Source organism: Oncorhynchus clarkii, chromosome 19 (genome assembly GCF_045791955.1).
Source record: "Oncorhynchus clarkii lewisi isolate Uvic-CL-2024 chromosome 19, UVic_Ocla_1.0, whole genome shotgun sequence".
NCBI classification, from domain to species: domain Eukaryota; kingdom Metazoa; phylum Chordata; class Actinopteri; order Salmoniformes; family Salmonidae; genus Oncorhynchus; species Oncorhynchus clarkii.
The window spans coordinates 46,175,138-46,189,743 of NC_092165.1; the positions used below are offsets into that span (position 1 = coordinate 46,175,138).

At 41.7% G+C, this 14,606-nt stretch overlaps 1 protein-coding gene across 9 annotated transcripts in view; it reads right to left on the minus strand.

Annotated features, from left to right (window-relative positions):
• The window catches only part of LOC139375315 (ral GTPase-activating protein subunit alpha-2-like), a 186,726-nt gene extending 172,731 nt beyond the window's left edge, over window positions 1-13,995 (minus strand). For all 9 annotated transcript variants that reach the window (XM_071116970.1, XM_071116976.1, XM_071116969.1 and 6 more), the window contains exon 1: window positions 13,782-13,995. In XM_071116970.1, the coding sequence (XP_070973071.1) occupies window positions 13,782-13,887 (106 nt within the window). In that variant the 5' untranslated portion in view covers window positions 13,888-13,995. The remainder of the gene's footprint in view (window positions 1-13,781) is intronic.
• Between the last annotated feature and the right edge of the window lie 611 nt (window positions 13,996-14,606).

Here is a 14,606-nt window from a genome sequence, read left to right on the forward strand (position 1 = left end):
GACATTGCACTGACAAGGGTTGGATTTGCACTGAACAATTTAATGTCAAGGTGTGTGCAACTCTAGTATAATAATTAGCCTCATTCATTGTCTACTGTTATTATTTTAGATACATCGTGGTGCTAGTAGACATTAATTGCAAAACTGTGTTTTAATCAATTATTTGGTTATGTGAATATATTTAGCATAGTTTTATCTAGGATTGCACATTTTGGGGAATATTCAGAGGTGGAAAGTTTCCATGGGATTTAATGGAAATATATGCAAATTAATATTAATACCATTTAAATGTAGATGCTTTTTGCATTTACCATATCATATGGAGACAGAAATATAAACATTTTACCTTATCATAAGTATACATAATTGCAAATGATTAAATCCTTCCAATATACATTTTTTAAAAACTATTTAGTTACGAATTGAACTTTAATTAAATGAGTTCACTCTTCACATGGGATGATTTCACTGAACAACAAAAGGGAATATTCAAATCAAATCAAATTTTATTTGTCACATACACATGGTTAGCAGATGTTAATGCGAGTGTAGCGAAATGCTTGTGCTTCTAGTTCCGACAATGCAGTAATAACCAACAAGTAATCTAACTAACAATTCCAAAACTACTGTCTTGTACACAGTGTGAGGGGATAAAGAATATGTACATAAGGATATATGAATGAGTGATGGTACAGAGCAGCATAGGCAGATACAGTAGATTGTATCGAGTACAGTATATACATATGAGATGAGTATGTAAACAAAGTGGCATAGTTAAAGTGGCTAGTGATACATGTATTACATAAGGATACAGTCGATGATATAGAGTACAGTATATACGTATGCCTATGAGATGAATAATGTAGGGTAAGTAACATTATATAAGGTAGCATTGTTTAAAGTGGCTAGTGATATATTTACATCATTTCCCATCAATCCCATTATTAAAGTGGCACTGGAGTTGAGTCAGTGTCAGTGTGTTGGCAGCAGCCACTCAATGTTAGTGGTGGCTGTTTAACAGTCTGATAGCCTTGAGATAGAAGCTGTTTTTCAGTCTCTCGGTCCCAGCTTTGATGCACCTGTACTGACCTCGCCTTCTGGATGATAGCGGGGTGAACAGGCAGTGGCTCGGGTGGTTGATGTCCTTGATGATCTTTATGGCCTTCCTGTGACATCGGGTGGTGTAGGTGTCCTGGAGGGCAGGTAGTTTGCCCCCGGTGATGCGTTGTGCAGACCTCACTACCCTCTGGAGAGCCTTACGGTTGAGGGCGGAGCAGTTGCCGTACCAGGCGGTGATACAGCCCGCCAGGATGCTCTCGATTGTGCATCTGTAGAAGTTTGTGAGTGCTTTTGGTGACAAGCCGAATTTCTTCAGCCTCCTGAGGTTGAAGAGGCGCTGCTGCGCCTTCTTCACAATGCTATTGAGTGATCCCCAATGATCCATCTCATCTCCAAAAAAACATTTAACATACATCTGTAAAATTATAGTCTAGGACCTAAAGCTTTAGTTGTCTTCCTCTCAGGGTTCCATGTCTTCTTATTGAACATCCTCAATGTCCACCTCTTGAACATCAGACTGAGGCCTCATCTTCACTGTCACTTTCCAACCTTGTTGAGGACGGCTCGTTGTCAGGCTCAAAAAGATGATGACAACACCACCCCAACAGGTGTTGCTGGGCAGCTTCAATTTGGTGCTCTTATTCTTCTCACTTTGCTTGGTGAGGTAGATTGTTCTGCTACAACTTGATGACCCTTCACATACCTAACCATTTCCTTGGCTCTCTTGTAGTGTATCCATTGTTTTCAGTGCCATGTTGTCCTTGAGAAGCAGATTCGATGCATGAGCAGCACAGACAATGGATGTGATGTGAGGGTAGGACTCCTCCACTTTAGACCAAGCAGCCTACATGTTTGCAGCATTGTCTGTCATCAGTGCAAATACCTTCTGTGGTCCAAGGTCATTGATGACGGCCTTCAGCTCATCTGCAATGTAGAGACCGGTCTGTCTGTTGTCCCTGCTCTTATAGAATACTGGTTGCGTGGTGGAGATGTATTTAATTATCCTTGCCCACAAACATTCGACCACCCATCAGAGATGATTGCAATACAGTCCGCTTTCTCTATGATTTGCTTGACCTTCACTTGAACTCTGTTGAACTCTGCATCCAGCAAATTAGTAGATAAAGCATGTCTGGTTGGAGGGGTGTATGCTGGGTGAAGAACATTCAGAAATGTCTTCCAATACACATTGCCTGTGAGCATCAGAGGTGAACCAGTTGCATACACAGCTCAAGCAAGACATTCATCAGCATTTCTGATTCCAGGAGGACCATGAGCTGTTGCTGCCGATAAGGTGTCCGATTCATCATTTTCACCTCGAATAGAAGTAGAGGGACTTTTGTCAGAGGTTGCTTGTTGTGAGTGCTGAGGGAACATTCTTCACATATGATTTGGCACAGTATTTGCAAATGTACATAGCCTGTCCTCCTACATTAGCTGCAGTGAAATGTCTCCACACATCCGTTAGTGCTCGTGGTATTTTCCTGTAAAGATTAGAAAAAAATGAGTAAAAAAACAAATAGAATTCCATGTACAGATAAATAGTTATGCAGCTTGATTAAACAACTCCTTTGTAAGATACTGTACATGTTTTAAAATGAAACATGTATGGAAACAGGTGAATTAACACTCCTCAGTTAGCAGGCTCAAGCAAGCTAAAACCCACATGGTAGCAAATACTAACTAGCAGAAATTGTTAACCATTTGAAATTATTTAAACACACTTTGCTTTAGGCTACTATTTACTAGTTAACAAAAAAATTATGTATATGTCATTTAAAATATATTCACCCCACCCAGTATTGTAATCAAGACTTACCAAAAAGCATGTAGCCCTTGGCTCAGACAGTGTAGTAGTGTGGGCTCAATAGCATCTCATTAGTGTGCAAGATCTTGAGAACCAGCTGTACATGTGATGGAAGAGTGAACTGCACAAATGACGAAAGAATGCACTGTGCATGCAGAGGGTTGTAATTCCATTGAATTGGGGTAGTTTAGCCAAAATAAGCCTAGAATTGCCTTGTTTATCCCACAAAGAAGGTTCACTGTTATAAGCTAACTTTTTTGATGAATTTAAGCAAAGTTCCTGGGCTTAACTTCCCATGGAAAATTTCTGGAAAATTTGCAACCCTAGTTTTATCTAAGAATGGTATATTTCACATAGATGTGTTGGCGGGTGGTCAATTTGAAAGGCTCTACAATGCGAGAATTATATTCTTCAATAAAAATGGGCAAAAGTCAAGTATGAGCACATGTGCGAGTTTGGGTTTGAAAAATGCCGCAGTAGCTGTTTTCAAAGTATTTCTGCCATTTTTTATAGCTGCTAACTACACAAATACATTGGGATCCTATATCCAATCTCGCACAGCAACACTGCCTGTCAAGGGAGCCGTGGGCAATGAGTGAAGTGCTGATAGATTACATTTTGGAGGTGCTATGTACAGGCATAAAAGTTAGTCTAATTTACTCAAAAGTCAACAAAGTTAGACTGTTTCAAATGATAGTCAGATCCCAAATCACAGACACAGGTTTTCATTTTTTCACAGACACGTGAGAGGACTCGAGTGGCCAATTACCACGTCAACCTCCCGACTTAAAGGGGCAGCTGAACATATTGTCTCTGATATTTTCATTAAAAGACAGGTCAAAAAGAAAAAGGATGAAATTGAGCAACATACCACATTACTTCTTACTAATACATTTCTTGTTTTAGAAACATTACAAACCATGGTCATCTGTTTTGTGTTTTGTTTTTAATGTAATTATGTCCCAAAAATATTTGGGCTGGTAAAAAATCTGAGTGACTGGTTTTTTATTATCTACCTTCCACAGTGGCCCTGATCAGTATCATAGTGAACATTCTGGTATCATGACAACACTGAGATGAATGGTTAGTGAGATCAAGCAGATATGAAATAAGTATTATATGTGGTGGACTCGTCATTGGCTAGCCTACTGTTTTCCCATTGGGACTCCAGTACATTCTGTTATTTGAACTTAAGACCAGGAAACCAGTCTGACCAAACTTACCAGTTTGGTTGACTCATGAGCTGTCTAAAGAACACAATAAATATTGCTCAGTGCAGAACATAGGCTAGGCCGAGGCTACTCCTCACCCTTTGTTCTATTGCATTTGTATTTGTAAAGTTCCTCTGCCTCCTTACATTTAAACTCAGCATTTAGCCTACAGTGCAAAATAATTGTAGATTGCGAGACATTTTTTGTCAAGCTTTGACAAAAATCATGACGTTTTTTACATTCCTTCAGATTCTGCAGAATGACAACTGTCAAACACATTAAATTGATGAGAATTATTATTTTTCAGTCACAGGGACCTTGAGTGACCAAGCAGAGACGACACTATACACTTTTTGAAGATAGTCAAAATGAAGGTGAATGATTGGCAAACATTTCAAAGGTCAGTGAAGCATAGTAAGTCTCTCCAGACTTCACTCAATCAACTTCCTCTTTACAGCTCTGAAATACACTGAGAATACAGAGATTCACAACATGTATATTTCTTATTCCTCAAACACACTTCCCTCTGCTCTTAAGGGAATATTCATGACTGTTTGGACTTGGAGGACTGTAGTTGAGAATAATAGACATTAGAGATTGACAGATACTAGGAAATGCAGAGGAGAGTTGAATGGTCTGGATCAGTCAGGTGTTTGTTTTGAAAGATAGAGCAACGGTGTTTTCCCAAAGCCAGACCTTCCTCCCTGTGGGACTCAGTTGTGGCAGGTCTTAATTGGGCTTGGGCGGTATACCGTATGTCAGTGGTATTTGGTAAAAGCCATGGGATGATTTTTACATACCGTCAATATCATCAAAACTATTTCCTGGATTTTAAAAAATACATTTCAATATTTGTATTTACCTGCAGTCGACTTGTGCAATACTTTAGGAGATCAAGCAGGTTGCCAAGAGTGTGCAAAGCTGTCATCAAGTCAAAGGGTGGCTACTTTGAAGAATCTCAAATATAAAATACATTTTGATTTGTTTAACCATTTTTGGGTTACTACGTGATTCCACGTGTTATTTCATAGTTTGTGTCTTCACTATTATTCTACATGGTAGAAAACAGTAAAAATAAAGAAAACTTTCGCTTGTAAATGTCCACACTCAAAAGAAAATAACATTCGGTAGCTACTAGATATGCTTGTATAACTTTATGATCTGGATTTGCAATTAGGTTTGTTCGTTTTCGCTCGTTAGCATTTAGGTAACCGCGTCAATGTGATTTCACTATTAGTTTGTGACAATTTTGTTAGCATTTTGGTAAGAGGCCCAACAAGCTTTTCTTGCATTTTTAGCGCCCCCTTTTGCGCTATGCCGTAAATCCCAGTATGAGAGTAAGATGATATGACAATATAAAAATCTGGATACCCCTCAAAATCTTGGATGTTTCTGTAGTCGTTCCTAAGACTGTTCATAAATGATTCAATAGTAGGGTTCCAGATAAACAACCACTGCAGGTACATATTTAATTTTTCTTAAAATCAGGACATACAAATGTACATTTACATTTTAGGCATTTAGCAGGAGCTCTTATCCAGAGCGATTTACAGTAGTGAAAGCATACATTTTCATACTGGTCCCATGGGAATCAAATCCACAACCCTGGCGTTGCAAGCACCATGCTCTACCAACGGAGCCACAGCAAATGTTGTTTCCTTTCCCCCAATCTAATCGACACACTTCATTAGTAGACTTGCTGCACCAAAGCCTGCACTTCTACAGTATATCAGCTTAATGGAAATGGCCATGGCCAAACTGAACTATAGACCACAGACTTGATGTTGACTCCTAAACATCACAAACACCAGCTAGCATTAGCCTCAAGCCACACAGCTAGAGGTGAGCCTTACTCCATAGTCCCGGGCACTGACCTGAGCTCCCAACACAGCATCTAGCCTGTGCACCTTGGCCAAGATGGGGATTATAGCCTGGCCGAAACACAGCATCTAGTCAGTACACAATTGTCAAGATGGGAACTAGATATCCCTGCTGGACGTCACACTCATTACCGTATGTCACCGTTGTCATACTTATTTATTTACCCAGAAGTAGGTCAGTGCTGACTCTGCATTAGGTGATGGGCCTAGTACTCTGTTGTTTGGCAAAAAAATAAATAATGGTTTTCTACTGTACTTGACATCATGAATCCAGAAATATCGAGCCCGTCCTGTGAAAGAACACCATCTAAGCCTAAATTACTGACAATGGCACTCTGAGGCCTGTGTGAGGTGGGGATAAAGAGGGCAGCTGTATGCCAGCTGCATTTTATCATGGCACACATTGTTTGAAATGCTAATTGCCTGGGGATCATGGCACAGTGCTTCTTTATACTGCCAGATGCTTATCTTGGTGCTGTACCAAGCTTAGGGACGTCACACCCACACCGGCCGGCCAGCTCACTGGCAGGAATAGGAGTGGACTGAGCTGACCCTGATCTTAAGGTAAAGACAGATAGTACACTGAGTATACCAAACATTAGGGACACCTTCCTAATATTGAGTTGCCCCCTCCGCTTTTGCACTCAGAACAGCCTCAATTCATCGGGGCATGGACTCTACAAGGTGTCGAAAGAGTTCCACAGGGATACTGGCCCATGTTGACTCCAATGCTTCCCACAGTTGTGTCAAGTTTACTAGATGTCATTTGGGTGGTGGACCCTTGAACTGTTAAATGTGAAAAACCCAGCAGCGTTGCAGTTCTCGACACAAACCGGTGCGCATGGCACCTACTACTGTACCCCGTTCAAAAGGCACTTCAATATTTGTTCTTGCCCCTTCACCCTCTGAATGGCACACATTACACAATCCATATCTCAAATTTCTCAAGGCTTAAAATCCTTATTTAACCGGTCTCCTCCCCTTCATCTACATTGATTGAAGTAGATTTAACAAATTACATCAATAAGGGATCTTAGCTTTCACCTGGATTAATCTGGTCAGTCAATGTCATGGAAATTGTTGTTAAATGTTTTTTACACTCTGTGTTTATACACTAGTTAACATCAGAATTATGGGTAATATATTATTGTAGCTAATGTATGATAAGTTATTCTGGTCACTAGACCTAGGCCAGGCCTATAGAGTCCAATGAATCACACAGGAACAGACTAAATTACAGTATGACTGTCTGGAATTGGCAAGTCTAACAGGTACACAGTAATAACGGACAACCATGGGAGTGGCACTGAGGAAACTGTTACATAAGATCAGGCCAAGCTGCCTCTCTTCTGTTCCTCAGCCTCACCCACAGAACCAGTGTCAGCCCTGAGCCCTGCAGGCCTGGTGAGAGAACTGGGGCTAGCGGAGCTGCACCCTGCCAGGGAGATAATGACAAACTGTCATCCTAATGGCAACACTAGACAGACACAGACCTGCTAATGGCTGTCTAGTGTCACCTAACCTGTATAGCACAGTTCACACCTACGCCCAGCTATTCACAATGGATTTGAGATTGCCGCTTCTGGCACAGGACTTGATATCCATACCAGAGTCAGGCCAATGGCAGAGGATTGAAATGCCACTGACTGTGTAGCCCATTACTAAGCTAAACATAAGCCTAGTCTGGATTTTCACTAAAGCTGTGGTATTAAAATGATCTGAAAAAGTATTATTGACTCATTTGGCTGACAACAATAACATACAATGAGGTACTGCCCTCAGTCATTCATTGCTTCCGTTGGTTAGGCCTATGTGGTTTCCAATGTCACTGATGTCAATGTGAATTACAACAATGACCCATCTTTCTCTATGGTATGAAATGACTAGCCTTGTCCTACAGTGTGTGAGCCTTTTCTAAAGGAACAATGCATTGTTTAATGTGAGCTTAATGAACACATTCTCAATCTCAACATAATACACTTCAAGGTGGGGCAGAAGGTGTATTTCGCCCTGTGATATTCATTGCGATAACTTAGGCCTAACTTCTTCAGCGAGTAGGCAGATCAGAAATATTTTAAATAGCTGTGTCTCTTATTCGAGGGCTTGACAACTTCACCAAATGCAGTCCAGTACAAGCATTGCAAGAACTCCAGCATATGAAAAACAATGCCCTGAAGGCAGGTTGCTTGTTATCATTACAGAGGCTCTTTGAGAGTTTATTTACAGTCGGAGTGCTACATGAACTGCCCAAATCACACCCATCAAGGAGGTAGACGATTGAACGTGCGTAGATGTAAATGACATGGAAATTTAGACTGGTTTAGTTTTCTGATAAGCTGGTGTCCAGAGAAAGTGAGTAGGCTGATTGTAAAGCTCAGCCTGTACCTCAAAGAACATACACAGACTTTCTAAAATAGACTACTCAGTCACATAGGCTAGCCTGACTGTCATTTATTAATGCAGCCTAGCTAAGATGTGCTTCTAAATTCTGACGCATTAGCAGAATCACAGCAATAAGCTTATTTTCTATGGTACATTGAACATAGACAAGTGTTCGAAAGTAGGCTACACTGTGGACAGGGGTTAAAGATAACGAGTTCAAAGCTATCCGGTGTGTTTTGAAAAGAGGAAAATCACATGCCAAGAGGTCTCAGCTTGACTCAACAGGGAAAAGGAGCTTGTTGAGGGGGTTTCCGATGTGGCAGTCATTGTTTCCCCAGAGCTTTACCTCCTAACAGCAGCTATCCCATTTGACCCTGACCCCACCAACATTCACAGCAAAAACATGGAGAGGATGAAGTGACACTGTGGTAAACATTCCCTCTGCCTTTTACACACACACACACACACACACACACACACACACACACACACACACACACACACACACACACACACACACACACACACACACACACACACACACACACACACACACACACACACACACACACACAGTTATCACCAACAACACTTGCACTTATTTACCATTGTTCCCATGGAGGCTACCTGCTGTTTTAGGTCAAGGAAGTTGTTTACACTGCATCTTAGAAAAATTTATAATAAAGCAAATTCTCTCTGAATTGTTGTCTAGGCTTTTTCCATTGCCTTTGAGGTAAGGAATAGTCATGCACAGCTCCAGTCACAGAGGAGGTGTGTGATCAGGTGGTCTAGCAGGCTCCTGTAATTAACAACATCAGCCAGATCCAGCCAGGCATGACCAGAAAATAAACATGCAGCCGCCCTCATACTCAACATGACATACATGCTAACTGGGCACAAAACCAACGCAAAGAAGCACTTTTAGGGCAAATGGACCAGGAACTATTCCTGGCCTTGCGACTGACCATAGCCTAGTGATGTCATGCTATGATACTGGGCTTAAATCAAACTTGAGTTAAGCGGAATCAACATGGATAGGGGTAATAGTTTCAGGATGTCCCTGACATTTAGAAGAGCCTTTAATATCAGTCCTATCTTGATATCAAAAACATTTTAAGTGGCATGTTTTATCTTTCGGTAAGAACGAAGGGAGTGCAGTGACATTTGCCTGTGTTCTTTCGTAAGTGTGTGTCTGAGTTCTCATTAACAAAAAGGCCTTTTGAACATGAAAACCACATCGTTTTGTAAGCTTTCAACATCATTTATAGCAGCACACATCATGGTGAGCAATGAGCAATAATAAAAAATATTTAAAAAAATAGGCCAACCTAAACTGTGTAAAGAAGCACCTTATCACTCATCCCCACTTCCTGTCCACATCGGGAAAAGCCAGCACCAGACCAGGAGGAAAACCTTCCTATGCTGCAAACACCGACTGCAGTAGGGGGATGGCCATTGAACATCAATAAGGAGGGCCAGCTATCAGCCACTGCAAACAGACCTACTACTTACTGTCTATTATCTATCCTGTTTCAGAGTCACTTTACCCCTACCTACAGTGGGGCAAAAAAGTATTTAGTCAGACACCAATTGTGCAAGTTCTCCCACTTAAAAAGATGAGAGAGGCCTGTAGGCCTCATCATAGGTACACTTCAACACTTCAACTATGACAGACAAAATTAGAAAAAAAAAATCCAGAAAATCACATTGTAGGATTTTTAATTAATTAATTTGCAAATTATGGTGGAAAATAAGTATTTGGTCAATAACAATATTGGGTCAATAACAAGTATTTGGTCAATAACAAATGTTTATCTCAATACTTTGTTATATACCCTTTGTTGGCAATGACAGAGGTCAAACGTTTTCTGTAAGTCTTCACAAGGTTTTCACACACTGTTGCTGGTATTTTGGCCCATTCCTCAATGCAGATCTCCTCTAGAGCAGTGATGTTTTGGCTAACTAACCATTTCTGTATGGACCTCGCTTTGTCCACGGGGGTATTGTCGAGCTGAAATCGGAGAGGGCCTTCCCCAAACTGTTGCCACAAAGCTGGAAGCACAGAATAGTCTAGAATTTCATTGTACATTGTAGCGTTAAGATTTCCCTTCACTGGAACTAAGGGGCCTAGACCGAACCATGAAAAACAGCCCCAAACCATCAGTTGGCACTTTGCATTGGGACAAGTAGCGTTCTCCTGGCATCCGCCAAACCCAAATTTGTCTGACGGACTGCCAGATGATGAAGTGTGATTCATCACTCCAGAGAACGTGTTTCCACTGCTCCAGAGTCCAATGGCAGCAAGCTTTACACCACTCCAGCCGACGCTTTGCATTTCACATGGTGATCTTAGGCTTGTGAGCAGCTGCTCGACCATGGAAACCCATTTCATGAAGCTCCCGACGAACAGTTGTTGTGCTGACGTTGTTTCCAGAGAGTGTTTGGAACTCGGTAGTGAGTGTTGCAACTAAGGACAGACTATTTTTACATGCTACGTGCTTCAGTGCTCCCGTTCTGTGAGCCTACCACTTCACGGCTGAGCCATTGTTGCTCCTAGACGTTTCCATTTCACAACAACAACACTTACAGTTGACCGGGGTAGCTCAAACAGGGCAGAAATTTGACGGACTGACTTGTTGGAAAGGTGGCATCCTATGACTGTGCCACGTTGAAAGTCACTGAGCTCTTCAGTAAGGCCATTCAACTGCAAATGTTTGTCTATGGAGATTGCATGGTTGCCTGCTCAATTTTATACACCTGTCAGCAATGGGTGTGGCTGAAATAGCCAAGTCCACTAATTTGAAGGGGTGTCCACATACTTTTGTATATATAATGAATATAGTGTATTTACCTCAACTACCTCGTACCCCTGCACATCAACTCGGTACTGGTACTCCCTATATATAGCCACGTTATCACCCGGTACTCCCTGTATATAGTCACACTATTACCCGGTACTCCCTGTATATAGTCACGCTATTACCCGGTACTCCCTGTATATAGTCACGTTATTACCCGGTACTCCCTGTATATAGTCACGTTAATACCCGGCACTCCCTGTATATAGCCACGAAATACCCGGCACTCCCCTGTATATAGCCACGTTAATACCCGGTACTCCCTGTATATAGCCACGTTATTACCCTGTACTCCCTGTATATAGCCACGTTATTACCCGGTACTCCCTGTATATAGTCACGTTATTACCCGGTACTCCCTGTATATAGTCACGTTAATACCCGGCACTCCCTGTATATAGCCACGTTAATACCCGGCACTCCCTGTATATAGCCACGTTAATACCTGGCACTCCCTGTATATAGCCACGTTAATACCCGGTACTCCCTGTATATAGCCACGTTATTACCCGGTACTCCCTGTATATAGCCACGTTATTACCTGGTACTCCCTGTATATAGCCACGTTATTACCCGGCACTCCCTGTATATAGTCACGTTAATACCCGGCACTCCCTGTATATAGCCACGTTAATACCCGGCACTCCCTGTATATAGCCACGTTAATACCCGGCACTCCCTGTATATAGCCACGTTAATACCCGGCACTCCCTGTATATAGCCACGTTATTACCTGGCACTCCCTGTATATAGCCACGTTATTACCTGGCACTCCCTGTATATAGCCACGTTATTACCTGGCACTCCCTGTATATAGCCACGTTATTACCTGGCACTCCCTGTATATAGCCATGTTTGTATTTTTTTTATCGTTATCATTATTTGTAATTCACATAATGTGAATGTTCATACAACTGCTTTGTTGTAACTTTATCCTTGCATTGTTAGAAAAGGACCCGTAACTAAGCATTTCACTGTGACAAATAACATTTGATTTGCCTTATTTTTACCCACACATGAGGACAAGTAAAACAGAAGTAACAGACTGCCTCGGCCTGCTGTTGACCTCTATCTTGATTCTTGACCATACAAGTCTTGACATTGAATCTGCAGTGTCAGCAGGAAAGTGCCCGGATATGCCGAAAGTGTAGCGGTAGTCCATTAACCATTTATGCACTACTTCAGCAATTGTAATACAGTGGTTGTGAGATGAAGATTCGTACACAGACGTAGTGTAAAGTGGTTGACGGGTAGGGCCTAAATGACAGGGGGATCATCCCAGATATAGTAGGGGTTATACAGGTCAGCGAGCAGGATTCAGACAAGGTGAGTAAATTGCAACGGTCCAACTAGCGTAACCGGTGTGAAGTGGTAGCTAGGTAGCGGGTGCGCGCTAATAGCGTTTCAATTGGTGACGTCACTCGCTCTGAGACTTGAAGTTGTCGTTTCCCTTATTCTGCAAGGACCGCGGCTTTTGTGGAGTGATAGGTAACGATGCTTCGTGGGAGCTGATGTGCGCGAAGGGTCCAAGTTGATCAAAGTGAGATTCATGAAAACACCATACCAGACAGTGGGAGTCGTTTTTTTCCCTATTTAGCAATATTGGCAAACATCCCTTGTCTGCCATGAATGTTAAATACAATTATATTTTAACTTACTCTGCAAAATGTCAGTGGGGTTGGTTATTAATTCTGACAAAATATCAACAGGAAATTATTATTAAATGCAGTTATCTGTTTGTGACAATCAACATTTGTTTGCGCATCACCTAAGGCACGTGCACATGACAGAAGTACATGCACGCGGTGCATGCATACAAATCGAAGTCTTACAGGTGTTTAGTTTACATGGTTGTGTGCTCGATGGCAGTACCTGCACTCCAAAAACTCGGGTATATAATTGATATTTTGTCTCAAATTTTGAGTACTAGAAGGACCAACCGGTAGAGTAAGTTTAAGTGTACTTGTATCCAGCATTCTGGCTTGTAATTAACGTTTTTGCAGTACTTAATTTCAGGCTGTGGCTACAAACAATGCCTATTTTGTTAGTGTAAGCTGGCGATCTAAGTTACATTCCAATAAGTTAGACAGTGGCTATGTTTGCTAGCCCTTGAAGGACGAAGTTGATAGTTAACAATATCAGCCAACTTGCATAACAAAACTGGTTATCTAGTTAGTACCAGGGATATTAAGCTAAGTACCCTGTTAGCATAAACCTAGGTGGCTAAAGGTAATGCGTTGGTTTTCGAAAACCTGCCTGCTGTGCTGCTGACTGGCATGCTAATCAGTTAATTTAGCTAGCCGTTCTACAATGACATTGTGGCTTGCTAGTTAGACGCGCTAGCCACAAGGGATGGCTTGGCTTAATAACGTTAGCTAACACGTTCCACGCTTATATCAGCGTGACGACAAAATCAATGTATTCGACGTTGTAAAAAACATTGGACTCAAAAGGTATGCACCCATGTATCTAGCTACAGAGCCATCTGACGTTAGTTAGCTTGCTTGGAGGCAGGTACCATCAATAATCAAGCGAGCGAGCCACTGCTCGGTGCAGCAGCAAAGCTCGTTGACGTTTTACTCACCTAACAGTGACCGGAGGTGCTTCAGTCGGGTCAATACATCCTTCTTTGGGTCCAGAACTTTCTGTGTAGATTTCTTGACGTCTCCATGGCCCCTTCGAGTGAACATTCCGCTGTAAAACGCAATCTGGAATTAGCTACGTCTTTTTTAACATGCAGTCAGCCTATGATTTGACAGTGCCACTTTCCTCACCACCGCTCTATTCTTGCTCGGCAAACATACGTTTCGCCGCTAGTCACCTCCCTTTTCGTGGTTTTGTAAACACGGAAGCGCAGCTCGTTGCGTGGCCACGCCCCCTGTTGGACGTAACCAGCAAGCACTTGTCCAATGCTTACAATTTTTCACAGAAATGTAATAATGTCACTGGCTCTGATATGATTATTAAAGTCAGATTCTGTAGTTTCGACAGCCTGACATTGCCAATTTTGTTTGGTAAACTAAACTGAGGCAAGAGATTTGAGTTGGAGAAATGCACCACTCTCAAATTCATTGACAGTCATAATCTTCAGGGCACTAAGCACCACAATGCATACTAAATAAATACTAAACACAAAGCATAGTGACTTTATAAAAACAACTGGCTAGTCTGTACTCGCTAGTCTTTCTAGCATCATAGCCTATACAAGCCAGTTGTTTTTATAAAGTCAATAAGCTTTATATCTAGTATTTATTTAATATACATGTATAAGGAAGTGTCCTTGCAGTTTTGAAGATTAAAGCCGTATTCCACTTTGTACATGGTTTATGGAGGCATATCGTTTGGGGGGGGGGGGCATGTTCCTATGGGAAGGCATTGTCTGATAGAACAGTGCCATTAAATTATGCCT